Source organism: Gadus macrocephalus, chromosome 6, assembly GCF_031168955.1.
Source record: "Gadus macrocephalus chromosome 6, ASM3116895v1".
In the NCBI taxonomy this organism is placed as follows: domain Eukaryota; kingdom Metazoa; phylum Chordata; class Actinopteri; order Gadiformes; family Gadidae; genus Gadus; species Gadus macrocephalus.
In genome coordinates, this window is record NC_082387.1 from 11,542,098 (window position 1) to 11,569,591 (window position 27,494).

Genomic DNA, 27,494 nt, shown 5'->3' on the forward strand with positions numbered 1-27,494 from the left:
TCCAATTAGTTTTTATTGAGTTCACCTGACATCATTATAAAATGCGTCAAAACAGACAAATAAGACATAGAGCGTGAAGTACCTTTTTTGTTCAGTTCAGTTCATGACCATGGCAGTAGGCCTATGTCTGCGTTTTTGTATACTGCTATGGCATTTTGTGTTGCTCCTGAGAGGTGAGAAAACTGTTTATTCAGTCTAAAAAATAAAAGTCGTTTGTTTTAGAAACCCAGGCAGGTTTAAATACATTACTTTTATCCCTCTTCATGACCAATAGTGGCGTTACCTGGCAGCGCGCCTCTGAAGTGCGGCCTTGGCTCTAAACTGTGTGATGACGGCTCCGAATGTATTCGCTTTAGCCACGTGTGTGACGGAGAGGCCGACTGCGGGGACAGTTCGGATGAGAAGGACTGTGATGTCGGATGCGGAAAAGGTGGACTTTTATGTTTATCGTTATTTTGTTCATCGAATAGTCTCCTTAGCTTTCTGATAATTCTGGTGCCTGGTATAATAACGCTTTTATGTAGGCCTAATGGTTATAACGATCATTCGTTTAGCAAGTGTTGCTTGAACGTTAGGCCCCCATAGCTTATCAACTACCTTATGACTACAAACTTGCAGTAGCCTATAACTTGTTAAATTGCGGTTGACTGTTTTGCTCAAGCAGACCAGTTTCAGTGCGCCCACGGGAAGAAGTGCATCGACCTTGGGCAGGTGTGTGACGGCCAGCCCCAGTGTCAGGACCACTCGGATGAACAGCAGTGTTCAGAGGCCGGGAAGGGCTGCGCCCACCAGTGTAATGACAATAGCCGGTGTCTGCCCAAGACGTTCTTGTGCGACGGGGAAAGCGACTGTGTGGACGGCAGTGATGAAGATAACTGTGGTAGGGCCTACATTTGACAAAATGTACATTTATTGTTTTCCTCAAAGGAACGCTAGATGTCCCAGGATTAGGATATGGACACCTCTAGGAGTAAGCTTAGTAACTGTGCCATTTATATAACAAAATCAACTTTGTTTCATATGGTGAGGAGTTGCAGTTAGCATTTTATTCTATTTGATTCTGGCAGTTAAATGTCAAATCGAATACGTGCTTGACTGCGATACTATGTCAGTAGGCTTGTTGTATATTCTTTGATGCATGTGTTCTCATGTCTGTCCTTGTCATTTATCAGTGGACATGGAAGCGAAACAGAAGGAAAACGGAGCCTCCTTGCCTTCTGCCCCTGAAAACCCGGTACATTCCCCTAGCCTGCCTGCCCCCATCAAGTGTTCGTTGGGCGCCAAACCATGCCATGACGGCACAGACTGTGTCCTCTACAGCCACATCTGCGATGGAGAACTAGACTGCAAAGACGGTTCAGACGAGGATGAATGTTCTACTACTTGCCAAACAAGTAATTACCATGTTTTAATTTATTGTGGAATTTGGCCAGACACTGCACACACAGCCTTGTTTTGCATTGTTTCATTTTCCGTTTTCTGTGGGGGAAGAAAATATACCAAAAATATCCTAAAGATAATGTGTGACTTTTAATGGACTCAAACCAGCTAATGGCTGTAGAGGTGTAGTATGCCCTCTAAATATACTGTATTGGCTCCTGTGATGATCGTGTGACGGGATAGGCTGTGTAAAGATTAGTTGGAATAAACTATTTTCGGTATTGGCTCATTAATGCCAAAATACAATGTTGTATTTCTCCCAATGTAATCAAAGTAACTAACCTTTCATGTGCTCATGTCCCACCACCCCAGCTCAGTTCCAGTGTGCCCATGGTAAAAAGTGCATCGAGAAGGAGCAGGTGTGCGACGGTGTGTCGCAGTGCCAGGACCGCTCAGACGAGCTGGAGTGCAGCAAGCGCTCGGAAGGCTGTGTTCACCAGTGTGACGATCAGAGCCGCTGTCTACCCAAGAGCTTCCTGTGTGACGGCGAACGCGACTGCCTGGATGGTGGAGACGAAGCAAACTGTGGTAAAATATCATGACATAAGGGAGGGAGAGAGGCAGGGTATCCCCTTACTAGAATTCTCCTGGTTGACTAAACTGCATTCTTGTAGCGATCACACACGTTATCTAAACTTTTACCGTCGCCCTCTTGAAACCCACAAACTCTCAAAGCGCTTTGTATCTTTCTTCCCTCCAGAGGATAAGCAGGAGTGCAGTATCAGTGAGTTCAGGTGTGCCAGCGGCCAGTGTGTGGCGGAGAGCATGAGGTGCGACGGACACCCTGACTGCTGGGACCACTCGGACGAGAAGAGCTGCACCAGGCCGTCCGTCTGCGCCACCAAGCACCTCTGTCCCCTGAGCATGGAGTGCCTCATCCCAGAGTGGGTCTGCGATGGAGACAAAGACTGCAGAGACGGCACAGATGAGAAGGTATGGGTGGGCTTGTACAATGTGTCAGTGCTGAAACTGGTGCCAGGGTTGGTGGTGAAACTTCTTGCCACTTGCATTCAAGTGCCCTTCACTAAAATGGCAAATATGGCTCAGGAATGGAATCTTAAAAAAAAATTGTTTGGTTGATAAAACTAAACTGCACTTTTTTGATGACGGAGAACTTCTTAAATGTGTTGTACTGAAATATACATTTCTAATATCATTACACATTGTAGTCGTATAAATGTAAGGATTAACAGAAGTCCAGTTGGATGATCCAAAGAATCCAATCCAAAGTGTGTCCAGGTTAACGTGAGGACTTCTTTCTAGGATTGTCCTGTGTCTCCGTTGAAATGTGGGGAGTTCCAGTGGACCTGTAGCTCCAGGACCAGGTGTATCCCCAAGTCCTGGCACTGCGACGGCAGGAAGGACTGCGACGATGGCAGTGACGAGATGGAATGTGAGGGGTGGAACGACTTGATCAATAATGGGTTAATGGCAATACGTATATATTTTTTTTTCATCCAAAGCCACCTGTCGGTGAAGCAAGTCAGGTTAAGATGTCATAAATGGGGATAAAGGGCATCATGCTTGCAGGTATACTGGAGGTTCATCACTGAGTCTTTGGGCTGAGTGTTGCCCTAACCCAGCATACCAGAGATTTCCTAATACTTTTCACCTGAATTTAAAGGACAAATTTGAGATTCATTTATTGTCTTTTGTATGAAAACTACCTGCCTGTTTTTTTGGATTGCTGGAGGCTTTTGCAGTGTAAAATCGTATGCCTTTGGCCACAATTCACATGGCAGAGGAGATTCTAAGCATTTCCTTTGAATTACTAGCCTGGCTATTACCACACCAAGCCAATCGTAGATTGGATATTGGTTTGGGGAAGCTGCCCTAATTTTCTTCAGCACAAGAGGCGTGATCAACGGGCCTAGTTCAACTGACTCTGTACGCGATTGGCTGCTTGCCGTCGCTACCCTGTCATTGTGTTAAACCAGCCAATAGCACGCCAAGGGGAATAGCCAGCTTGGTGATTGGCTCCCGCAAAAATGGAATCGGAAGCAGAAAGAAATGTATTGCTCTTCTCCAGACCCTTGTGCGGGGCGACTTCAATTCGCCGGAAGAATGGGCGGGGCTACCCAGGCTATTGAATGACCTCTGTATATTACATATACAGTCTCGTCCAAAATATTTTGGATGAGACTGCTTTTACATAAGTGTGTGAAACGGGGGCCCACTGACTGTAGCTTTGTGCCTAGGTGACGCTGCCACCTGCCCTCCCAACCTGTTCCAGTGTGGCAGCCAGGAGTGCTTGGCGCTGGAACGGGTGTGCAATGGAATGACCAACTGTGCGGACGGCTCAGACGAGGGAGGGGCCTGTCTGACCAGGTGTACCGAACAAGACTTTGCCCGCTGTTCACACATGTGCCATAGCACTCCACAGGGAACGGTAAGGAGTGTGGCTTCTGCCCTGCACGGCAGTAGGGCAGTTTTGTAATGCAAGTGCTTAACATGGGGCATATGACCAAAGACCAAGAGGGGGAAAAAATGGGAACATGATGCATTTGGAATATGGCATCTTAATAACGCCAAGAATAAAATTGTATTTATTTTTATGTCCTTAGTTCCTCTGACTGATCAGAGAAGATGACTTCTGAAATTCTCAAACCATAACTCTGACCTTTCATCGGTTCACATGGTGGTCTTTAGAGTTCATTGCTTGAAATAAAACGACTAATACTCTCTCTTGTGTAGAGATGTCACTGCACCCCGGGTTTCAAGCTTGCCGAGGACGGAGGCACCTGTGTTGACATTGACGAGTGCGCGGCTGTTAACGAGTGTGTAGACAGTCTTCTGCGCATGTGCAGTCACCTCTGCGTCAACACGCCAGGCTCCTTCCAGTGCCAGTGTCCCCCAGGCTATGTCCTGCAGGCAGACGGCCGCCACTGCAAGATCACAGGTAAGGGACGCGCTTTCCTTACCCAGCCCAATGTGGTAGCAGCACTGCTGCATAGGGCGTACCATTGAAATAGTCAAACTGTTTACGATGAGGATTTTGCAATTGGTAAACACTGGAAGAGATTACATTCAGTGAGAAATGCAGCACTGTCATAGGAAAACTCTTGCACATGCCTTGTCTTATGTAATCCACATTAACGGACCTAACTGGTTTAAGTCTGGTTGCTACTACAGGTGGGTATTGACTAACCAGACTCAGGCTGAGAAAGTTGTGTTGCCCTCACCCACTGCAGGGGAGCCACTTATGCTGTCATCAGTCCAGACGGACCTGATCCTGTTCGGCCTGCGTAGTGGTAGTCTAGACGTGCTGCCGTCCACAGCAAAGAAGGCCATCCTGTCCCTGGACTACGACTGGAGGGAGCAGAAGGTGTTTTGGGCCAGCCTGGACTCTGAAAGCATCCGGTGGTCCTCGCTGGATCAAAAGACGAAGGGCACCCTAATCAGAGGTCACACACACGCAACACAGCTGGAGGGTTTTGAACAAGAAACCCCCTGGATTAGAGGGCGAACACATTTAAACTGCGGCCACAACATGTGCCAACGCCACAATGCATAACTCTGCTAACATAATTCTGCTAACTAAAAATAGTTATATTGATTGGCCTTTACAATGCAGTAACTGTTTTATGCATAGCGATGCCAATTCAATCTGCATCTACCTGTTAGTTAATTAACCTTGCAATATAACTACTCTTGATGGTGAATAATTCTGTGAATGCAACAGTCACATCTGACCTGACCCGCCCCATCCACAGGCGTTCGGGCAGATTCTGTTGCCGTGGACTGGCTTGGGAGGAACCTGTACTGGATTGATGGAGTCAAAAGTGAGATTGTTGCCGTCAGATTAAACACTGCAACTGCCAAGGCGCCAGACTACAGTGTTATCCTTGATGAAGACATGGACCAGCCTCGATCTCTGACACTATTGCCACAAAAGGGGTTTGTTTTGTGCAGTCTTGTTTGTCAGCAACAGTGAACCATTGTGAAATGCAGTCTTCCCTGCCAGATAAATCTTAAATCCCTTCAGACCTGCTTCCTATAAAAATCAGTCCAGACCTCTTTAATCGGTGATGACACTCAAACAATGGACTGTTATTATCCATGGTATGTCTGGGTTTCATCCGTCCTTATCTTTAATGCAAAATGTAGAAAATATGTTGTCTTACTGTAGGCAATTTATTTTAGACACCGCAAATTTAGCATCTATAAAATGGGAGAGTGCTTTCAAAGTTAACCAAAGTGCAGGGTTTATTGCAGAACATTAAGAATTGCTAAACTTTAGCAGATGGTGCAAGAAGGGGCCCCAAGACTGAGCTGGTCTAGTCATGCAACGCCTGCATCTCCAAATATATTGACAGTTGTTTTCTTTCCAGGCTAATGTTCTGGACCGAGATTGGAAATGTAGCCAAGATTGAGCGAGCTGGGATGGATGGTTCTGCGCGGAGGGAGTTGGTAAACACCAGTCTGGGCTGGCCTGGGGGCATTGCTGTGGACACAATGTGCAACAGAGTCTATTGGACAGATGAGCGTCTAAAGGCGATAGGATCAGCCAATCTGGACGGAGAGGACATCCAGGTGGAAAGCGATTCTTTTCAGGATTACAAAGCATAAACAAACCACATATTTTAAACCTCCCCTGACCGGTTTAACATGGGACTTTTGTGTTTGCATCTCTCTGTGCTGCACAGATTTTACAGATGAAGGAGACCACCAACCCCTTCTCTCTGGCAGTTTTCAATGATCTGCTTTACTGGTCCGATGCAAAAAGGCGCGTGTTGCAGGTGGCACAGAAGGGAACTGGCAGGAACTATCAGATTCTCCTCAAACGACCCAAACAACCTTTTGATGTTAAGGTATGGGGGAAATTTAGCGTTCTGATTTCACTCTGTTGTATATTGTTTTGGAAATATACATTTTATCAGCATATCTTCGTGTACTTATTCAAATTTCTTTTTGAATATACAGAAAGGAGGACAATCAAGTGACCCATAGAGTGGCAGTAGAGCCCATGGGACCTATGAGATCGAAAAATATGAATGGGTTTCAATGGAGAGAAAGTAATTATTGTCTGGTCCCAGTCTTTATATGCCCCGGACTACGCATACGTTTGTGGATTTAAATGATAATTTTCTTGCAAAGAAAACTAATAATTGTCATGAAGAAGTTTGATAATGTTAGGTTTTTTTCAAGGGAAGGATAAAAGCATCAAAAGAGGTGAAAACCATTATAAATCGGGGCATGTGGAGAGTTTCAGTAATGCCGATGGGGAGATTGTCGGTCTTGTCCACGCCAGTCGCGGGGAGTGTGACAGCACATGCGAGACAGTCTTTCTCATTGTGTTTTCGCTACAGCCTTTAACTGTACAATTGCACAATAAACGGTCAAACTCTTGACATGAACAATTTTCATTTAAATCCACAAACGACATGTGTAATCCGGGGCATATAAAGACTGGGACCAGAAGATAATTACTTTCTCTCCATTGAAACCCATTCATATTTTTTGATCCCATGGGCTCCAACGGAAGGGGCGTGACCTCGCCACTACAAATATTTATACAAATGCTTTGTGAAACTTTTTTCCAGATCATTCATTCGCTGCTCCAGATGGGCGCGGAGAATCCCTGTGAGAAGACTCACTGCTCCCACCTGTGTGTGCTGGCCCCAGGCTTCAAGGCCGTGTGCAAGTGTCCTTCTGGGCTGCTGTTGGCGGAAGATGGTTTCACCTGCTCCAAGCTGAAGAACTCCGCCTTCCTGCTGATGCTGTCCCCCTCTACAGTCACACGGGTTAGTCGAATGTTTGCTGTATTCCCTAACCTCAACCACGTCCAAGTTATTGGCTCTTTATCGTATGTAGGAACGATAAAACGTCTTTTGTGCAAAAAGAGTTCTGGGTCCAAAAACGCACTTGGCAACCTATGTTGACAAGAGTGGTTTAAGGGATATTGTACACTGAGTCAATCATTATAGCAAAACAAAAACCCTGATGGGATGATGCAGGAACTATCATTTGAGCAAATATCTCGCTGGACATTTACCTGTTTCTTGCGAAAAATCTATAATTCGCCACAAATTTAACAAATCTTTTAAAAAGTATTTTATTGCTTCTGCATCAAATTGTCTACGATTGTACAGTTGGGAGGACTGCGTCCATAGCAATTAAGATGGCGGCTAAAAAGGTTGTTGGTTGTCATGGTGAGTATCCTAATAAAGTGTGGTGTACGGTTAGATCTACCTGCAGGCTCGACACGCGGCCGTGGAGCTGAAGCAGTGGCCAGAGCACCAGGCCCTGCCCCTGTACAACGTCAACGAGGCCACCATGCTGGACTACAGCCTGCGGGAGCAAGCGCTGCTCCTGACGGACACGGGCACCACCTCCCTGGGGCTCTTCAAGCTGCAGGACGGCAACCTGTCCCCCCGCGGGCAGCTCCTCAAGCTGCTGGGCGGCACCATCACCGCCATGGCGCTGGACTGGCTGACTCTCAACGTGTACTGGAGCAGCACCAAGCAGCCCCGCCTGCAGGTCACCTCGTTCGACGGGGCCCACACCGCCGTGCTCGTTAAGGAGGCTGTCGGCACTCTGGAGAGCCTCGCCGTGCACCCGCCCAGCAGCAAAGTGTGCTTCGTCAACCTGGTCCAACAGGGCAACGCCGGGCCCCTGGCCGCGGTCGAGTGTGCCAACATGGACGGCAGCAAACGAGGGGCTCTGTGGCAGGACGGCGTGCGGCCCACGTCGTTGCTCTTTGCTAACGATGGCGGGGAAATCTTCTGGGCAGAGACGAGTAAGATTTGGTTTTGCGTCCAATGTCCATTAATACAAAGGGTGTAAAGTATGAGTGTCTTGTTTGTAAAGCGGTTAATTAATTGTGTTGGATTCCAGGTTCTAGTACCATCTGCTCCATCAGGGTGGACGGTTCCGGTTACAAAGAGTTTAAGGTTGGCAGCGGGCTTGCTGCCATCGCCTTCAGTGATGACGTGCTCCTCTGGATGACTAATAATAATGGTAATGGGACTGTTATATCTTGCTTCACTGCTGATCAACATCAGAATTTTTTTTTAGTTATTTCTACAAATCACAAACACTTGAACTATAAACTAATGACAAAGTGCATTTTTATACAACTATTTCAAGTGTTAACTACATTTTTATTCCAAAGGACTTGGAATATCAAATTTACCTTCACACTACTGACATTTATTCAACCCAATGGGGGCACTGTTGTCTTGGGAAACGTATTGTGTTGCTTTGCGTCTAGACGAGACCAAACTATGGTACCGAGATGGGCAGCAAGAAAAGCAGATGTGGTTTGAAGTCAGCACAGCTGTGGTCGGCTTAAAGGCATACAGCAAGTCAGGCCAGACGGGTATGTGAAAAATATGGCTTCTGAAATTATAAAAGAGTGCAACGGGACTTCCATGTCATCAAGTATTTTCCCAGGACACTTCATGCGTGCACCAACCTTAACGTCGACAAATTAAGCAATATCAAATAAACTCGAAATAAGCTTTTCACGTATCCGTTTCCTTTCTCTGGCAGGTACCAACCGATGTGCTGTGAATAATGGAAACTGCCAGCACTTGTGCTTGGCTGTGCCATGGTCGCGGACGTGCAGGTGTGCCCACGACCACGTGGCGCTGAACACCACCCACTGTGCCCCGGCCCAGGGCTGCCCCACCGGCAGCCGGCTCTGTCTGGACGGGCTGCTCTGCCGGCCCGCTGACAAGTTCTGCAACGGCCACGCCGACTGCCCCGACCATTCGGACGAGAACTGTGAGGGGGGGCGTACCTAATGGGTTGTAGCTTAACGGGGGGGGGGGGGCTGGGCTTGGTTTGAGATGCCTTTGCTTTGAGATGCCTTTGCTTAAGGGGGAAGGGTAGTTAAAGTAAGAAGGTTCTTGGTTTGAACCCTAATGTCTTGTAGGCGTCCTTGAGCAGCTTTTGCTGGCACCCGCCAGTAAACGATTGTCTACAAACACGCAGATGGCTTGACGCTGTGATTATTAAGCGGCCTTTGACACTGGTTGCAATTATACTGTGCGCTGCTTCTAGCTGGGTCGTCTACGTCGAGGGATACCCGTCAGGGGTAGCCTTATAATAATGCTGCCAAATTTTGGGGAACCATGGTGGTACCCTTGGCTTAAGAGTAGTCTCCTTAAAGATTGAACCCAGATCTTACGAGCTCTCTCCCTCCTGTCTCAGGTGTCCACCTGAAGGCCGGCTGGAGAGACGAGGCCTCGCCTGCCACCAAGCCTCCCGGGTCCCCCCCTCCCGCACCGCGACCAGAGGCACCGACCATAGCCGCCGGCACTGATGACGACCAGCGCCGTAACCTGGAGGCCAGGGCCTGCAGAGACACGGTGTGCAGCGGGAATGGGGACTGCGTGGACCCCAGTGGCCGTACGGGCTGCGCGTGTGCATTTGGCTACAGCGGGCCGGCGTGTGAGGACCACGTGCTGAAGAGCCTCTCGGGCCCTGTTGTCTACGGGGTGGCCGGTCTCGTCGTGGGCCTGTTGATGCTCACGGCCGTCCTGGGGATCGTCATCAAGAGGAGGCGGTCCGGCAATGCAAGGTCTCCGTTTGTGTTTTATTATTATTATTATTATTATTAGATAAAAGCTAGAAGGTTTGATCACATAGAAACGCTCAAGACACTAAAGTAGCTGAACTTACTTGTTTACATAGTACTACTCAAGCTATTTACATCATTGCCGTAACATGATGAAATGCTACCTGTTCATGTTGGGATACTTAACTACTAGATACCCGTTCATGCTGAGATGTTGCATGCTACAGAAGTCTTGGGGCCCTGTCGACTTTATTTTAATTGATTGTGCTCCCCAGCCAAGCTAGTCATGTGATGAAGGAAACTGGTATGACTGTCCTTGAGAAGGAAGCGGAGCGGGTCCCGACTCAACCGCCACCACCGGACACCACTGTGGCAGAGGTGGGCAGACTATACTTCAACAGTTTGGTTATACGAACGACCTTGGTAACCTCCTCCTTCTCTGCAGGAAGTGGGCTCTCCTCTGGACCAATGCTGACAAAATGGAGTTTTTCTGTTTCTGTGAAATAAACTACATTTTAATTAACAGTGTTCATTGTGCTCCTAATGTCGTCATTTGGGATTTTCTACAATGGATGATTAGACCATGAAATATTTACTAAAACTGATCAGATTTTTCAAACTGCCATTTAAAAAAAAAAAAAAAGTGCATCATTTTAGAAAGTGGGATTATATCATACTTGGTCAATGCCACAGGGATTCTGGATAGCAAGACTGCCTCAAGGGGGCTATGTGTTTGAGTCAAGTTTGCAGTAAAATGAAAGTGTACTATGCAAGCTTTCGTCCACTTTATCGCCTTGATTAATTTGATAGCTGCCTTTTTTTTTAAATCTAATTCAAAGATGTACCCTGTTAATCACACTACAATGTTTTACAATACATTGTCTATCCAAGTGCATAAATGTATTCAAAAGAAATGCCCCATTTTTGCAGCACTTCACCTTGGGCGTTTCGAAAGAATGAGTGGAGACAATCTAAAGGCTTGAGATGAGACTCATTGATTCATTGACCCAAGTGTGAGGGACGGCCCTCGCTCATGCTTGGGTGGACAGCTGATGGAGAACCACCACTATGGAAAAGTATTCTCTTCCAGAAGAAGCGCATCTATTTCACTGAGAATTTCCCCAGTTTAAACTCTTTATACATCATGGTCAATAAATGTTCCCCAACACCTCGAGACCCCACATGGAGATATTTGTTATATCTATACGAAGGTAATTAAGTACATTTATTTCAAGCTTTCTTTCACGCTGATGGATTTCCAGAACTTAATGTGTCTACAATCTCCCTACACTTATCTCTAAATAGTGTGCAATAGCGTTGTGTAGGGAACAATGGAGCCAAATACCCCACAAAGCATAATGCCAACCACAGGTCTGCCTCCCCTCCATCAGCCGGCTCAGTCCACACCCCATCATCAAACTGGGAGGTTCACATCTAGACTGCGGTACATGCCAATCTTTATATCTCCTGGAACAAGCAGCTCAGGCACAGGACAAAGGGAAGTACAGTTTCCCAACTGGTATGCTGGGCCCACATGCACTTCCATCATCAGATGTTCAGGAGTGGCTGCAGTGTTGCAGACACCCACCTGACCACAGCTCCGCTGAGACATCGCCTCACTGACGGGCTCCCCTACAGGGAGGCGAGCACTCTGGAGGGAGTGAGTTACACTTCGGCACTTTCTTAATTACTGTTGTCAATTGTGTCCCTACAGTTGGTTTCACAAATCTGTAGACAAAGTCAATTGTCTGTTATTGCTGTGTCAAGTCTTTTTGCTTTCACTAACCGGTCAACAGCAAGAGTGTCGTCTCGTATGCATGGAATAAATCAAGTTTAATGATTTGACAAACCACAAAATATGTTTATTGTTTCCTCCAACCAACCATACTTGTGTCATCCTCTAATCTGAGCATGCCTGGGTTTTATTTTAGTGAATCATAAAAAAGGAAGCGGCAGCTCTTGATGGGAAGTATTTGTACAGCAATTAGCCAGCAATGAATGATGCGTTCTTGCACATAGCGTGGCAGTATATAAGGAGAGGGGCCATTCGGATTGGTAGTACCAGACTGTTAGTGTAAAGCAAACTGGGGAAACTAAGCTGAAGTATTTTTGTGCTACTAGAGGGGCTTTATGCCAGCAGGATAAAACAAAAGATATAAAGGTAAGCTCAGTGCAATTTATATTCAAGTCATGAAAGGTTCAATCTTATTTTGCTTTTCTGAGTACATGGGACAAGACAGATCAATGCTTTCATTGTTACTTGGTGTGGAAATAATTTGATTTATAAATACATGTATGTTTAAGTGCTTACATTTAGTTAATTTCTCTTCACTTTATGCAACATTACATCGCTTTTGGCTCTGGTATGTTAAGGCATAATTGATGGCATCATTTACTGATTAACTGATTATCAGCAATGTTAAATTTAATTAACTGGATCCCTAGTTGTATTCCCCATACCAATTTTATGTTTGATTTGTATTTTGCAGGTAATAATTCATTAATACAGATAACTAAAGGACACATGCCTGGTTTCTGAAGGTAACATGAAACATAAAGAGATACTAGCAGTAGAAGAACAGCACTTTGGGCCAGACCAACAAGTTGAATAGAGAACATTTTCAAGCAGGATGGTTCATCTGGCGTTATAACATAAGCACTGTTTAATTCTTTCAGCAGACAAGAGACTACCATGTCGTTTCAAAGGACCTTGTTTTGTGTTTTCTTCATTCTCTACATTAGTGTAGTGATTTCCAAACCTGTAAGTAAAGACTAAATTTGATATATTTCTCAAATGCATGAAGCAATCAAAGCTTTGTCTTGTGTCCAGTATTGTAAGCCGTTGTACTCACTGCAAACCCAGGTGAAAGAAGGGTCTGAATCAGAGTCTAGTGACTCCGTGTCAGACGAGGAAGCAGAGAGCTCTCTGGAGCAGACCGAGCCAGAGCAGGAGGAGCAAGAGCAGCCGGAGCCTGAGGGGCCAGAGCAGCCCCTGCCAGAGATGCCCCAGCCAGAGCTGGAGGGGACAGAGCAGCCCCTGCCAGAGATGCCCCAGCCAGAGCTGGAGGGGACAGAGCAGCCCCTGCCAGAGATGCCCCAGCCAGAGCTGGAGGGGACAGATCAGCCCCTGCCAGAGATGCCCCAGCCAGAGCCGGTAGGGCTAGAGCTGCCCCAGCCAGAACCACCCCAGCCAGAGTTGCCCCAGCCAGAACCGCCCCAGCCTGAGCTGCCTGAGCCAGAGCTGCCCACGCCGGAGCCGGTAGCACTAGAGCAGCCCCTGCCAGAGCTGCCCCAGCCAGAGCAGCCCCAGCCGGAGCTGGCACACCCGGAGCTGTCCCAGACAGCGGTGTGCCAGCCGGAACAACTCCACCCGGAGCCGCCCGAGCATGAGCAGCCCCAGCCAGGGCAGTGCCATCCAGAACAGCCCCAGCCGGAGCAGCCTCAGCCTCCCCAGACAGAGCAGCACCAGCCGGAGCAGCCTCAGCCTCCCCAGACAGAGCAGCACCAGCCAGAGCAGGCAAAGCTGGAGCAGCCCACGCCGTGGCATTGCCATCCGGAGCAGGGGGAGCTAGAGCAGCCCCAGCCAGAGCCGCACATGCCGGAGGAGCCCCAGCCGGAACAGCCCCAGCCAGGGCTGGGAGAGCCAGTGACCACAAACGGCCAGGAAGATATTGACCCCCTCTGGAGCGAATCCCCGCTGCCTGAATCTCGGACTGGCACTCCTCTCAGCTCACACCTGCCTGCCACTCCCTCGGCTCTGCCTGAGATCGCAAGCCTACCGACCTCTACCGGGATCCCCGACCTGATGACGCCCCCACCGGATAGTTATCCTACACATGACCCTTTTGGGGAAGCTGTCACTCAGAGCATGCCAAATACAGATCCCATTAATGCGGACAATGCATATGCAGTGCCCGAAGTCGCAGCCTCAAATAGACACGCGTGTACAGAGACGGGGTCCGTCGCTGGAGACGTTGGCGCCGGAGAAGATCCGCTACATGTTACCATATTCCCCCCGGACACTGCTACACCCTTCCCACACGTTACCATGTCAACGTCTTCGCCACACTTCCACACCCCCCAACAGCCAATGCCAGTCTCATGTGCCGAGGCAGCCGCAGGCATGCCCATCTGTTTCACTATCCACTATCCACCGTGCAAAACAGAAGCAGCAGAAGCAGGGCCACTCAGAGGTGACGTCTAACCGTTAGTGGGAAACAGATGTAAATCGTATGTTTACTATTGGATTCTCCCGTTCACTTTTTATCGCCACTGTTTTGAGTTTTATAGTGAAATTTGTAAGGCAATTTTAGCTAGTGTACACATTATTAGCTGAAACTTGTTTTAAATTTCATGTTATGGAACTGAAACCTTGTGTGAAGAAACACTGATTCAATTTAACAGTTTTACCGTGGTAAAATTTATCAAAAACTGACTTGAATAACGATAAAGGAATGAGTTTGATCCTATGGTTTTTGGTGCTGTTGCTTCCTTCAATCTGTTCTTTTTATTTGAATTGTATATGTGAATGCATGTTTATGAGCAATCAAAAAAATGATTGCAGTTCAATTAGTTGTGCTTCAATATTAAAGAAATCATAGTAAACACTGCCTGGATTTTCTTATTAATCGCATGAGTTTATTTTTGTCATGTTAAACCATAAATCCTCTGAATAATTTGACAAACGATTAAAAAACAAATCAAGGTCTCTTGGTTGAAGCATAGAAGTTGATAAGACACTTCCACCACACACTACACACTGACCGTGTGTAGTTGTAAAACATCACGTCAACTAAGTAAACTGAATTTTGCAACAGGAGTATACAGAGAAGTCCCATTCTCCATTCACTGTGTAACGTCTCCATGCTTAAAGTGTAAGAAACATAAAAAAAATAGTTCAGCCTCCAGCACAAAACAAGTGCAAATCAATAAAGGATAGCACAAAGATTTCACTTATCATTTGAAAGAGGACCCTGAAACAGAAACTGCAAGTGTGTGTTAGGGGGCCACTCACACTAGGGCCGCAGCCCCGTGCCCGAGCTCATTTGCATACTAAAGTCTAGAACGTTTGGCTAGTGTGACCCCGCCCTCCGTATTCCAGCACGGAACAGCCCCTTGGCCACGGCACACTTGGGAGAGGTGTGCCGTGGCCAAAGTACAGATGCTAATGAGATGACACTTGCGGATACGCAACGTGAGCTGGATGACGTAGTCCTTGCGCGACCCTTCTTTCTTTATAGGTCCCTGCCCTTCTTCCCAGCAACAATCATTTTAAACAATGGCGGCAAGCGGTTCACGAGTGGGTTTACGTTGGTGCGATAGTGAAGTCGAGTGTTTACTTGAAATTTGGGCCGACGACAGCATTCAGTCGCAGCTGGACACCACTCTTGGTGATGACGTATTTATCGTATTACGACGTGATGACGTATGCATGAAGGAGCAATCGTGCCCAGGCCACGGCCTTTGGGAGCAGTGTGACCACGGGCCAGCGGTGGGAGTGGGGAGGGGGGGAATCGTGCTGAATCTTCCTGCAGCACGGAACAGGCAAACAGCCCTAGTGTGAGTGTGCCCTTATTCAGCCATGACTTCTCAGATCGTTCCTCCTTATGGTCAAAAACTTCCAATTTACAGTCAGAGAAATCCCCCATTGAACACTTGATCATGCAGAGAACAGAGTGCAACAGTACCAGAGTGTTGAAAGTGTTATTCTAAGACGTAGCACAGAAGCGCAACAGTGAGGAGAGTGGGATTCATAATGGGGGAGAAGTTTAATCTGGAGGAGGAGTTGAAGGTGATTTCAGTTTCATGTGTCGGGGAAAAGTTCATGTGTCTGGGGAGGGGGTAACGGTCGGGGGGAGGGGTTTAATGGTGGCGGGGGGGGTGCAGGTTACTGGGCAGGCGCTTCCTCTGCGGCTTCCTCTTCGGCCTCGGCGTCCATCCACTCATCGCTGTCACTGTCCGGTTCAAACTCAAGGGGTTCACCTCCTTCTACCTCCTCCTGCTGCTCCTGCTGCTCCCCATCGGGGCCCGCCTCCTCCGCCCCCTCCCCCTGCTGTTCTTGAGGGGGTGCTGGAGGCTGGATGAGGCCTCCGTCCTGCGCCGTGTTGTAGGAGCCGCAGCCGGTGCACTTCATCCCCAGCACGTGGAAGGCCACCGTGCAGTGAGCCTGGCAGTCGTTGCAGATGATCTGCAAGCAGACGGGGCAGAGGTGATGTCAACGGGAGGCCCAGCAACATGGGAGCTCCTGTACCACGGGGGGACGTGGCAAGATAACATGACATCCGAATACACCTTGGGGGTTTTAATGAGAGCAATCTGGAGCTGAAAACTGTCTGCTCTACCATCACATCACACCATTTATTTGTGTGCATAAAGGTACGAAGGTCAAATATTTCACTTGCATTGTCCCTTTGCTCAAGGCCTTCAAATTGAATGCATCCCAATCCTGCTTTGGATTCTACCGATGGTGGAAGAACCCAAGCTAAAACCATGTTGAGCCTTCGTCGACTGCATCACAGCCACTTCGAGCCGAGTCTCAACTGACAAAAAAAGATGTGTACTGACCTTGACGGTGGCGTCCTGGTACTCTGTGGGCATTGGGGACAGGGCGATCTCTTTGTCGATGTGCTCCCAGTGGGTGCCCATTTCCCAGGCCGAGTGCATGCAAAGAGGACAGCGGTACGCTCTGGCCAAAAATATGACAGCTTTTATCAGATCATTATTATCCAAGTGGTACAACACTGCCACAAAATATAAAAATGGAAAAAATGACATGAGAGATCAATAATGTTGTTTATTTGATCAATGTATAGTTATTCACCGATAATAATGCATATCTATCTAGTGAAATATGAAACCTTCAAAAGACTTACCCGGTTTTGATCATATCATCGAAGCATGTCCTAAAAAGAAAATATCGTAAACATATTTAATAAGGGTTGTTGATCTGAAGATAATCTTTCGTAACCAACTGTTATTTCAGGTATGCCATACAAGAAACACCATATGGGGACGTATTCCCTTATTAAAAGGATTTCTTTCCCATTTCTATCATGTTTAAATTGTTTACATTTTTTATATCTCTCACTAAATTAAGTCGAACATTTGACGCACAACACTTTATCATCTCAATGAAATATTGACAACCAAACAGCGTGTACTTGTGTAGAAGGTGACCGCATGGAAGAACTTGAGCTCCGATTCTTGAAGTGTGGATATCCTAAGAAATTAAGTACAAAGATATTTAATTCAAGGGTTATGGTTCATTCAAACCAAACCAAAAACCAAATGCCCTCTTTGAGATGTGAATATACAAATCATAGGTAGAATATAAACCTACCTCCATGCACACTGGGCAGTTCTGCCGAGAAACATTTTCAACGCACTAAAGTAAACGATAAAAGAACAGTAAGAGTTGATGAAACAAAATGATCAAGGATTATTGATGATTATTCTTGGCATTATAAAGATGAAGGCTTAAACTGACCTTGTGGTTTCCTCTCATGCTACTGACGAGACAAAGATTACACTTGTCACAATGGAAATACTTCTCTCTGGGTCCTATCCTGCAGGGTTCAAAACAAGACATGGATGAGGCTGCAACAGGCTGCTAGGGTAGGCGCCTTGTAGCGGGGTTCCAGTCAGACCATCTAGTCCTATGCTACATGTTATTTCTTTGAATTTACTTGCAATTTCTACACGTTATGTCTTTCAACCCACTTTCCCTCTTCTTAAGTGTCTTTCCCCTGAATGCATACGAGTGCCTTCATTTGGAAAGGTGATTTATTTAATGCTAAAAACATGACTGCACTTAGTAGTTAATCCAGTATCCCCGTTTGGGGCTTTTCAGAGCACGCTTACATCCGGTTTGGGGGAGGGAGGGTGGGGGCTGGAACTGGTATTATGGCCCACTGGGGCAGAGGAGTCTTTTGGTGAGAGAGAGAGAGAGAGAGAGAGAGTGAGAGTGAGAGTGAGAGTGAGAGTGAGAGAGTGAGAGTGAGAGTGAGAGTGAGTGAGTGAGTGAGTGAGTGAGTGAGTGAGTGAGTGAGTGAGTGAGTGAGTGAGTGAGTGAGTGAGTGAGTGAGTGTGAGTGAGTGTGAGTGAGTGTGAGTGAGAGAGAGTGTTAACAGGTGGGGTTAATCTGTGCTGTACCATAATTATCCGTTTAGTGACACATATACGGGTTATATCCATATGTGGTAAATGTGGTTTCACCAACGGTCCAGAGGGAAACGTGTTTATAAAAAGCCACACATTTTAAAAAGACAGATCTCACAGATTACCAACTATTATGAAACTATGTTACTATATAGTCACTGACAATGTGCATCTTTCGACTATATCTGACTGATGACTATTACTTTATTAGAGATATCCAGAGATACCGAGGGGGCCGTGAAACACCAACCGGACCCACGACCACGAATGTTATTATTTCACAGCGTCTACTCTATCACGCTATTATTAGTCGTTATTATAGTTTATGTGTGTAGGGAAACGGCTAAATCGAATTTAATTATTTGGTAGGTCTGTCTGATACGGGGTCTCCAAGGAATAAGCAATGAACAGCTGTTGGGGATCTGAACAACGTGGGGCAGGGACCAGCAGTTGTAAGCTATTAAAACATACATAAAGAATATATGTATATCTATTCTTTGTGTCTCTTCACTATCACTACATAGAAAACCGGATGGGTTTCTTTGGCAACAACTATGGCTGTGAATATTGCTACAAGAGCATTGCGCACCCCGCTGTACCATAAATGTCCATTATTCTGTAATGTGTGTCTACAGTTTATGTTGTTGGGTGCAATGATCATGACAAGTGGCATATTTAGGGGGTTAAGGAATTGAGTACAAGAAGCGATATGGGAGCTAGTGTGTGTGCGTGTGTGTTGGTGTGTGTGTATGAAATTTAATTACAGGTACTCAAATAAGAATAACACAATCACAAAATAATGTATTTGTGGACGGTATGTAGTGTAAGTTTGTAGTTGTTTGTGTATTTATTATGGAATCAACTACAACTACGTTCTGCAGATAAATCTGCCTGTCTCTCATCCCAGAGGGCCACAGCCTCCTGGGATAATGGATGTGAAAAAAGAAGTGTATGATGAACACTGTCGGGAACCGGAGGAAAAGGTACCTCATGACACGAGATAAAGACTATTCTTAACAAGAACATAATAATCATTAGCCTTCACCCATTTATTTTTAACCGTAAGCTAACTATTTTCTTACAATGACATTTGTTTTGCACAAAGTATCTAATTTCACAGATCTATTGTCTTGTGAATACTCGGATGTAAGCGCGCACTGAAAAGCCCCAAACGGGGATACTGGATTAACTACTGCACTTCATTTTGCTTCTTTCAGATATGTATTAATACTGCTGCTTACCGGCATATGCCGCATGGCTGACAGTGATACTGTTTTTTATCTTTGTCAAACAGATGGCATATGTCACAGTAATACTCGCCAAACTCGGCATTACACTGTTGGCAGGTCTGTTGGGCCTAGAAAGAGATTTACACATGATCAACCATCGGTCTGCAGTGCACATTCAGTTTTGATGACGATATAGCATTTCAACAATGACAGGCAGCCATAGATTTGGTGTTCTTAAACATAACATGAATCCCGAGGTCACTAGCCCTACCTGTTGCACTGTCAGGCAGTCAGAGCATTGCACCTCTGTGACTTTAAAGCGATCCATCTGGTGGTTCTCCTCTGCATCGTGGCAGAGTCTGCAGACATACAGTTTGCCACAGCATGGCGCCTAGGAGAAGACATGAAAGAAACATCACATACATATTGGGGGAGGGAGAATAGAGACCTTGACATTTTTATGTAATGGCTAGTCTTATGAGGATTTCAGGCAATGGCAAATGGTTAGTAAAAAGGTTAATTGATGTTGGTCAGTTAGACTTGAAAGATGTTGTGAAAATCAAGAAGCCATCTACTTTCAAAATGTAAATAAACTAACTTTTAGTTAAGTACACTTGAGAGTCACGGTTAGTTAGCCACCTTAAAACGCAAATGGCAGGCTGGCCTCTATCATTAAAATGTGGGAAAATAAGGAGGAATTCAAAGTGCAAACTGTCCATGATGTGCGTCATTGAATTACAGCTAGACCTGCACGTTGGTCTTTAATTCGTGCTTTGCGTATAAGGATGTCTTTTAAGTCCCTACACCTGCCGGGTGGAGGTCTCATCCGAGATGATACAATCCACAACGTGTCGGCTTCTGTCACTGTTTTGGTAAAGGCTGTTGTCAAACACGGTAGTCTAGTCTGTTGTCGTGGTATCACCTCCTGCAGAAGCCACACTGTACGTACAGAGTACTAAGCGACCATGGTTCAAGTCAAGTTACCAAAACAACGAAATAACCAGATACCACGACGGGCAACGAAAGGACATCCATGCAGACCCTTGGCATATGTTAAAAGACCACTGCTACCCAGGAAAGATGGTAGAAACACGTTCATACACACGTAACTTATAAGTTTACAAGATTTTCAATGGAAACACCTTGCGACCCAAAGGACTGCGTATTATTATTATACACCGACGTTTTTGGTCACAAATGGGTCTAAATGTAGCCATACATTAAGCCATGTGATAAGTAGAAAGCTGTTTTACGGAAAATGTTATGCACAATTCAGAAATATTCTCACTTTTAACAAGCAGCTGCGGACGTAATGTTCACATCCAGGAGGGGAAGCCATTCTTGTTCTTCTTCTTAGTGTTTGTGTCGGTTGAAACAACATTTCGGTGCGTTATCGCCACCGTCTGGACAGACGGTGAGAATAAACCAAAATAATAAACATAACTAACCATAACTTCAATTCGATGGATAAATGTTGTTATTTTAACAAACTCATGTTGTTGAAAGTTAAAGCACTCATGGTGGTTTAGTAAATATTTTACTACTATTTCGTACTTCACTTCTCAGTTATTTTATTACTGCTCTTCGATCTCTATATTTTTTAAATTAGAACAATAGATGTTCAATTATTTCTTTCAGCTCGTGGGGCACCTCGTCCCCTTCGGATGCTTCTTTAAAATAAAAAAAATGCTATTTGATTTATTAAATTGCTCATCCCTTAATTTTCTTATCCTAATCGCTCTGCCATTTGTTTTTACTATTTCTCTTTATAAGACTTTTGGTTTCTGCTTAACTGAAGTCTGGTCTACTTTGGTTGAATCTTTTTGCCATTTATCAGCGTTTTCATTTCCACTATCGAACCACCAATACTGGATCCGATGTATTGTTAACTACTATCCCCATCCTCTGGATTCTGGACAGTGATTTTAAAATGTCATGCAACCTATCTTGCCTGATTGACCTGATAAGACTGTATACTCTTCCATACATGGATCCGAACAAATCAAAGTATGAAGTGATATAACTTCCTCTAATGCTAGGCTTATGGCAATCATCTTCCCATACTGACTCATTTTGAAATTAAATTCTTGTACAACATGATGACCTTTCCACTTTATTCCTCTTTTGACCCATACGTAAACACATTAAGGGATCCATAATATATACAATTCATGGCATTATCTATTTTCCCCTCCATATCTTTAGCGGCATCAAGTAATTCTATGACTTCTCCACACAATGGTAGAGGCCATGGTGGTTAGGCAGGATATACAATGGCTGTGCTATATTAGTCCCTGACAACCCTATTTCAAACGCCTCCTTCTCCCACACCCATCCAAAATATTTTATCATTCTCTATCTCCCAACTTGGCTCTAAGTTTCCAATTGTTTAGATGAACATTATGCACTTCTATATCAACCAAATTAAAGTTGTTTCCTTGACAATTCTAACGACAATTCCCCTCATCTTACCTGCATGGCTGTCACTCGGAGTGTTTTATGTGAACCACAGCTAATCCTGAAGGCCTAGGCTTCAATGTCATCTAGTTTTTCTTAAGTCTGGTGTTTGCAGACTAGCTGCTTGTCCAAATGCCACCTACCCAAATTGTCCAATTGACAAATTGTGTGATCTCATGAGGCAAATATAAATTGCACGTCTATCTACTCCCCACTCGGTCCCAGACCAAATCTCATCTGTATTGTTTTCCTTCTTTGAGTTAAAACCACATCCCAAAGAATTTAAATCCGGTCATCAGTTCCAACTCTCTTCGGTTTAGTTTCAGCTCCATCTTGGTCCCATCTTCCTTCGGGTAAAGAATAAACATTGTGTCTTTCTGCTGAACATCTAAATCCACTTCTCACAGACCACATTATGATGTACTCCAATTATTGCATCTTGAATGTAGGCAAATCACTGCCTTACGTTTTTTTCTTTTAAATGCCATTGAAATTAGTTTTTGAAAAGTAGACACCTTTGAATTTATAACATCTAAATATTACATTTAAATATACAAATTCGTGGACTTCTAAAATTCAAAACATCTTGAAAGTGATTTGCTTCAGTTTAAATCTGTGTTTGGGTTCTGCCGTTTATAGATAGTATGAGATATGTATGTGCATCAACAAGGATTATAGCCAGATGTCCTCTATGCCTTGTGGCTCCCACTGTTTCCACATGCTGATTATAACCTACATTCTTGATCTACTAAGCTGCTTTCTGGAGAATTAGCTCTGCAAATCTTGCAAACAATTGTTCCTGACAGAACAGTAGAGTTTGGTGGAGGAGGAGTTAAATCCAGAAATTGGGAAAACATAGAAATTGGAGATAGTGTATACAGGAGGACACTGTAAATCGACGAGATTAGAAAAATAAAAAACGGTGTTAACTGTTGCAAATGTTTCTTGAAATAAAGAAGTGTATTAAAATAGCTGCCCGAACCATTACAAATTAAGCGGGTCAATTCGCACTGGGGCCACCCATGCTCAGAGTACCCTCCAAATGCTATATTATTATATATAAAATGAGGATAGATTAAACATACTTAGGAATTCCCTATCATACATTATACTGAACAGACTGCAGCTCTCTTTAAAAGGTATATTTCTGTTGAGGCTGGCAGAAGCCCTGGCTGGAGGTGAGTCGTGAGCAGGTAGTGTTGGCTACGGTCTGTGGGCTGTGTCTGGCCCAAGAGAGGGTGAGTGAAGGTTAGTCCCACACTCACTCTGTTCCCGCCCCCATCTGATACTGGATTATCTTTAATCAGCATATCAATAATCTGTCCTATCCTAAGAGGATTCCAGCCTCACGCAACATTATGCAATGCATTAACCAATGGTTCACATTCTAAAAATGAATATGGGTATGAATAGGTTTCTGGTCACATTAATATCTTCCAGAATCAAGAATGGGACTGTAACTTTACCCCTAAAATGTTAGTGCTCTTGATTACTGGATGACTCTGTCCATTGATTTCTTTATCACTACCTCCACAATAGGAAACAGGTTTACACATAATGCCTTCATTCTGTTTAATGTCGCTACCCATTGGGTTTCCTTCATGTTGTTCATGTTTGCCAAACCCAAAATACATTTTGAAATATGCTGTAAAATGTCCATATGCTTGATGTCCATTAATGTTGTGTTTCTACTTAAACTAAAAATCCATGGCATTATAAAATATGCAGTGGTATTTCTCCATAATACCACTCCAAGATGACTTCCTTTAAATAATCTACAGGGATTAAAAAATAGATTAATGACTAACAGCACAGTGCCAGAGAATTTATATTACACACATCAAACACATTAGAGGACCATTGACAGTTGTTGACTGCTGTTCTAATAATAACTCAATTTAATACAACTACTATTTGAGCATTCAATTGACGACCAGTTCATATAAAACACAACTTCAAAATGGGACATTATTGAAGTTGTGTCGACGACGTATACCTTGAGTTGTGCCACACGGCTGTGCGTCACATGCTCGAGGGAACCGGGCGGAGGATAATGGTACTTAGACATCCTGTAAGCAGGCCGATCCTCCCAGTCAGCAACATTAACAGGGCCACGATGCATCCAGCTCCTGCCCTCCATCCACACATAAGGGAGGGAAAGTATTAGCCAATGGTAATGCCAACGGGGTTCCGTGCTGCACTGTCTGCGGTGTAACCCTGGAAAAGGGGAGGACAGCGGGCGGGCATCAGACATGGGTAGCACGGCCAAGATGGTCAACCTTTGGAACAGGAGACAGAGCCTTTTCCCCAACTACAAAGTCTCAGGGGATTACGACAATCGACGGCCGTCGACGGACAGCGTTGGGCCGCTGGTCAAGGAGAGCTGCGTGAAGTCATGGAGGTCCATGCAGGACCTGAGCCGGGACATCTACGACATCTACGCAGAGTACGCAGACTACGAGGAGGACGAGGTGGACAAGGATGAGAACCTGTTTTTCAGCTCCTCGAGACACGCCCCAAAGAAAAACTACATGATCAACATCAACGTGGGCGGCAAGCCGTACCAGATAGCCTACAGGATGGCCGCCAAGTACCCCAAGACCCGGATAGGAAGACTGGCCACCTACACGGACCACAACATGAAGTTGGACCTGTGCGACGACTACACCGTCACCAACGACGAGTACTTCTTTGACCGGGACCCGGATGTGTTCTTCAGCATCTTCAACTTTTACCGGACGGGTGTGCTGTGGATCAAGGATGAGCTGTGCCCCCGCAACTTCCTGGAGGAGATCAACTACTGGGGGGTGCGGATCAAGAACACCCACCGCTGCTGCCGCATATCCTTCGAGGAGCGGCAGGACGACCTGAACGAGCAGCTGAAGATCCAACGGGAGCTGGAGGCCGAGGTGGAGATCGAGGAGAACGAGGAGCTCTTCCAGGACATGTTCCTGGGCCACTTTCGCCGGGTCATCTGGAACCTGATGGAGAAGCCCTTCTCCTCGGTGCTGGCCAAGCTCATGGCCGTGGCCTCCAGCATGTTTGTGCTGATCTCCCTGGTGGCCATGACCCTGAACACCGTAGAGGACATGCAGTACAGGACCCCCACGGGGACGCTCAGCGGGAGGACCTACTGCGAGCACGTGGAGTCCATGTGCATCGCCTTCTTCACCATGGAGTACCTGCTGCGCCTGGTGTCCACGCCGGACCTGGAGTCCTTCTGCAGGAGCATGCTCAACACGGTGGACCTTGTCGCCATCCTGCCGCAGTACCTGCAGCTGGTGCTGGAGTTCTTCGACAACGAGGAGAACTACATGAAGCACGAGGCCGACATGCAGGCGGTGCGGCAGGTGGGCAAGCTGGGCCAAGTGCTGCGCATCATGAGGCTGATGCGCATCTTCCGCATCCTGAAGCTGGCCCGCCACTCCACGGGCCTGCGGGCGTTCGGCTTCACCCTGCGCCAGTGCTACCAGCAGGTGGGCTGCCTCTTCCTCTTCATCGCCATGGGCATCTTCAGCTTCTCCGCCATGGTGTACACCGTGGAACACGACATGCCCCAGACCAACTTCACCAGCATCCCTGCAGCGTGGTGGTGGGCGGCGGTAAGGACACAAGACAAAGATACTCTTCATTCACTTCTCTGTCGTCGTCTCGGTTTGAAAGCAAATGACAGTAGATTAAGTTACATTCATTAGATAGGTCATTGATGATGGTTAAAGATGCCCCGGAATCCATCGCAGTTCATCAGCTCACATCACATCAAACAAATCTAAGGGAACACAGGGCACTTGGGTGAATTTGTACAAAATTGGGTAAGCCAGGAGTAACCATGAGGTAAAGAGGGTACAGGGGGGAATAGAGACAGAGAGGAGCTCCAGGTCTCTCGAGGCAGAATAGAGAGGAAGGACGGTGATGTAGTGGTTGGTCCTGTTGTGTTCAGGGTGGCCTAGTGGGCAATAAGTTGACTCCTAGCTGAAGGGTTCTTGGTTTAAAATCCAAGGTCGTCACCTTCGTACCTGTCGTCATCCTTCAGCGAGATGCCTAACCCAAAACCTGCCCCTTAATGACCTGTATCTGAAATCAATGTAAAACACTCACTTTGTATGCACGCATCTTCTGAGGGACTCATAGCAACAAGTGACAAAAACAAAACTTAATCACAACACTCCTCTCTCTTTCTCAGGTCAGTATCTCCACGGTGGGCTATGGAGATATCTACCCAGAGACCATCCTGGGGCGCCTCTTTGCGTTTATCTGCATCTCCTTTGGGATTATCCTCAACGGCCTGCCCATATCTATCCTTTTCAACAAGTTCTCAGACTACTACGCTAAGCTCAAGACCAACGAGTACACAGCTAACATGAAGAACCGAGGAAAGGTTAGGTTCGCCAAAAGGACAGCGAGAATAGTAAACCTTTGTTGTCGTGGAACAAGGGTTGGAGAGGTTGATACTTGATTTTTGTTGTATCATTTCATATATTTTGTTATGAATTTCGCACAATATGTATGTGTTATTTATGTAGCCCAATGTCCTCCTTTACTTTGCAATGTTATGGGCTTGATTTTTCAGCTGAATAAAGAAAAGTCAATCTGACCAAAAAACGAGGTATATTTTGCAAATATTGTGCTTTCTTCTAATACAAATATCTGCTGTTTTGTTAGCTGAATTAGAGAAACTTTCTATGTGGCCTCTCTTGTATCACATCCATAATTTACAACGGAACATTAAAAGGTGATATGTTGGGGCTTGGCCTCATAAAGCTGTGTATACAATAAATTGCTGTGTTACTACTTATTATTTTGTTTGTCTCTTAACTACACGGGTGTTTTTGAAATTGAATAGAACTACATTTGTCTTAATTGACACATAATACACAGGATTTCATACAAAAAAACGGTGAATTCACAACAAACTAACTTTGCGCAGTAACAAGTTTATGTAGGCCTATAAAGAAGTATATTCGTGCATGGTAATTAATTCCTTGTTATAAATACTTTTTAATACATGTTGGGTTAGAGTTTTGATACGATAAAAAAAAGATTAGGCCTATATGAATAAATACAGACAATTTATACTCTTGTAACTGGAAATCTACTGCCCTCTCCTGGAAGTCTACAGGTCATGCAGAATCGAAATTACGGAAGATAATATTTAAAAGAAATACGTAAAATATATATTTCCTTCCAAGCTGAGAATTTCGTTCGGTAGATAAAATTAATTTGTATATAATATTTATATAACCATTAGATATTTACGTCACTGTCTCCCACAATCCCTAGCGCCGGTGAAGTGACCTCTGTAGTGCACAAACCGGTATTTGCAAACTGAAGCTATGGCTCCTCCCGTCGCTGTATCTCCACTGATCAAGGTTTGACTTTTATTACTTATCAACCTTAATCGGTTGTATGACACTCTAACTTGCTGTCTAATTGCACCGAGATCGTCTTTGATGAGCGAAAGCTATATACCCAGCTAACGCTAATGTTATTATGCTATTAATGTGAACCAGTAAGCTAACAGTGGACGAGCATGAAACATGCATCACAAAAAAACAAAACAAAACAAAACAAATACACTACAGTATTGAACTGTGTTATAACAAGAGATTTAAATGCGTGCGTTGAATAAAGATATTTCAAACAGCTTCAAACTTAAATCAATCGTGAACAAGAATGTGGTTAATTAA

At 45.4% G+C, this 27,494-nt stretch overlaps 4 protein-coding genes across 4 annotated transcripts; 3 read left to right on the top strand and 1 right to left on the bottom strand.

Moving 5' to 3' along the window:
• The first annotated feature begins 46 nt into the window (after positions 1 to 46).
• Positions 47 to 10,494, top strand: lrp13 (low-density lipoprotein receptor related-protein 13). The gene is made up of 21 exons (XM_060054119.1): positions 47 to 173; positions 275 to 430; positions 665 to 880; positions 1,173 to 1,394; positions 1,753 to 1,968; positions 2,141 to 2,373; positions 2,704 to 2,833; positions 3,639 to 3,829; positions 4,135 to 4,339; positions 4,632 to 4,844; positions 5,154 to 5,337; positions 5,772 to 5,973; positions 6,087 to 6,251; positions 6,984 to 7,184; positions 7,627 to 8,179; positions 8,278 to 8,400; positions 8,654 to 8,761; positions 8,935 to 9,168; positions 9,598 to 9,967; positions 10,240 to 10,342; positions 10,410 to 10,494. The coding sequence occupies exons 1-21, from the start codon at positions 104 to 106 to the stop codon at positions 10,437 to 10,439; spliced, it is 4,125 nt and encodes a 1,374-aa protein (XP_059910102.1). The 5' UTR covers positions 47 to 103; the 3' UTR covers positions 10,440 to 10,494.
• Positions 10,495 to 12,263: 1,769 nt separating this feature from the next.
• On the top strand, positions 12,264 to 14,442 carry LOC132459517 (uncharacterized). Its single transcript, XM_060054120.1, has 2 exons — positions 12,264 to 12,725; positions 12,828 to 14,442. The coding sequence occupies exons 1-2, from the start codon at positions 12,657 to 12,659 to the stop codon at positions 14,166 to 14,168; spliced, it is 1,410 nt and encodes a 469-aa protein (XP_059910103.1). The 5' UTR covers positions 12,264 to 12,656; the 3' UTR covers positions 14,169 to 14,442.
• A 134-nt stretch (positions 14,443 to 14,576) lies between these two features.
• rchy1 (ring finger and CHY zinc finger domain containing 1) lies at positions 14,577 to 20,774 on the bottom strand. Its single transcript, XM_060054124.1, has 9 exons — positions 20,639 to 20,774; positions 19,622 to 19,741; positions 19,363 to 19,478; positions 17,451 to 17,529; positions 17,304 to 17,348; positions 17,125 to 17,183; positions 16,837 to 16,866; positions 16,529 to 16,649; positions 14,577 to 16,151 (listed from the first exon to the last, which is right to left on the bottom strand). Exons 1-9 carry the CDS (start codon positions 20,729 to 20,731, stop codon positions 15,852 to 15,854), a joined length of 963 nt encoding a protein of 320 aa, XP_059910107.1. The 5' UTR covers positions 20,732 to 20,774; the 3' UTR covers positions 14,577 to 15,851.
• Positions 20,775 to 23,697: 2,923 nt separating this feature from the next.
• kcnv2b (potassium channel, subfamily V, member 2b) lies at positions 23,698 to 26,602 on the top strand. The gene is made up of 2 exons (XM_060054126.1): positions 23,698 to 25,409; positions 25,991 to 26,602. Exons 1-2 carry the CDS (start codon positions 24,060 to 24,062, stop codon positions 26,261 to 26,263), a joined length of 1,623 nt encoding a protein of 540 aa, XP_059910109.1. The 5' UTR covers positions 23,698 to 24,059; the 3' UTR covers positions 26,264 to 26,602.
• The last annotated feature ends 892 nt before the right edge of the window (positions 26,603 to 27,494 follow it).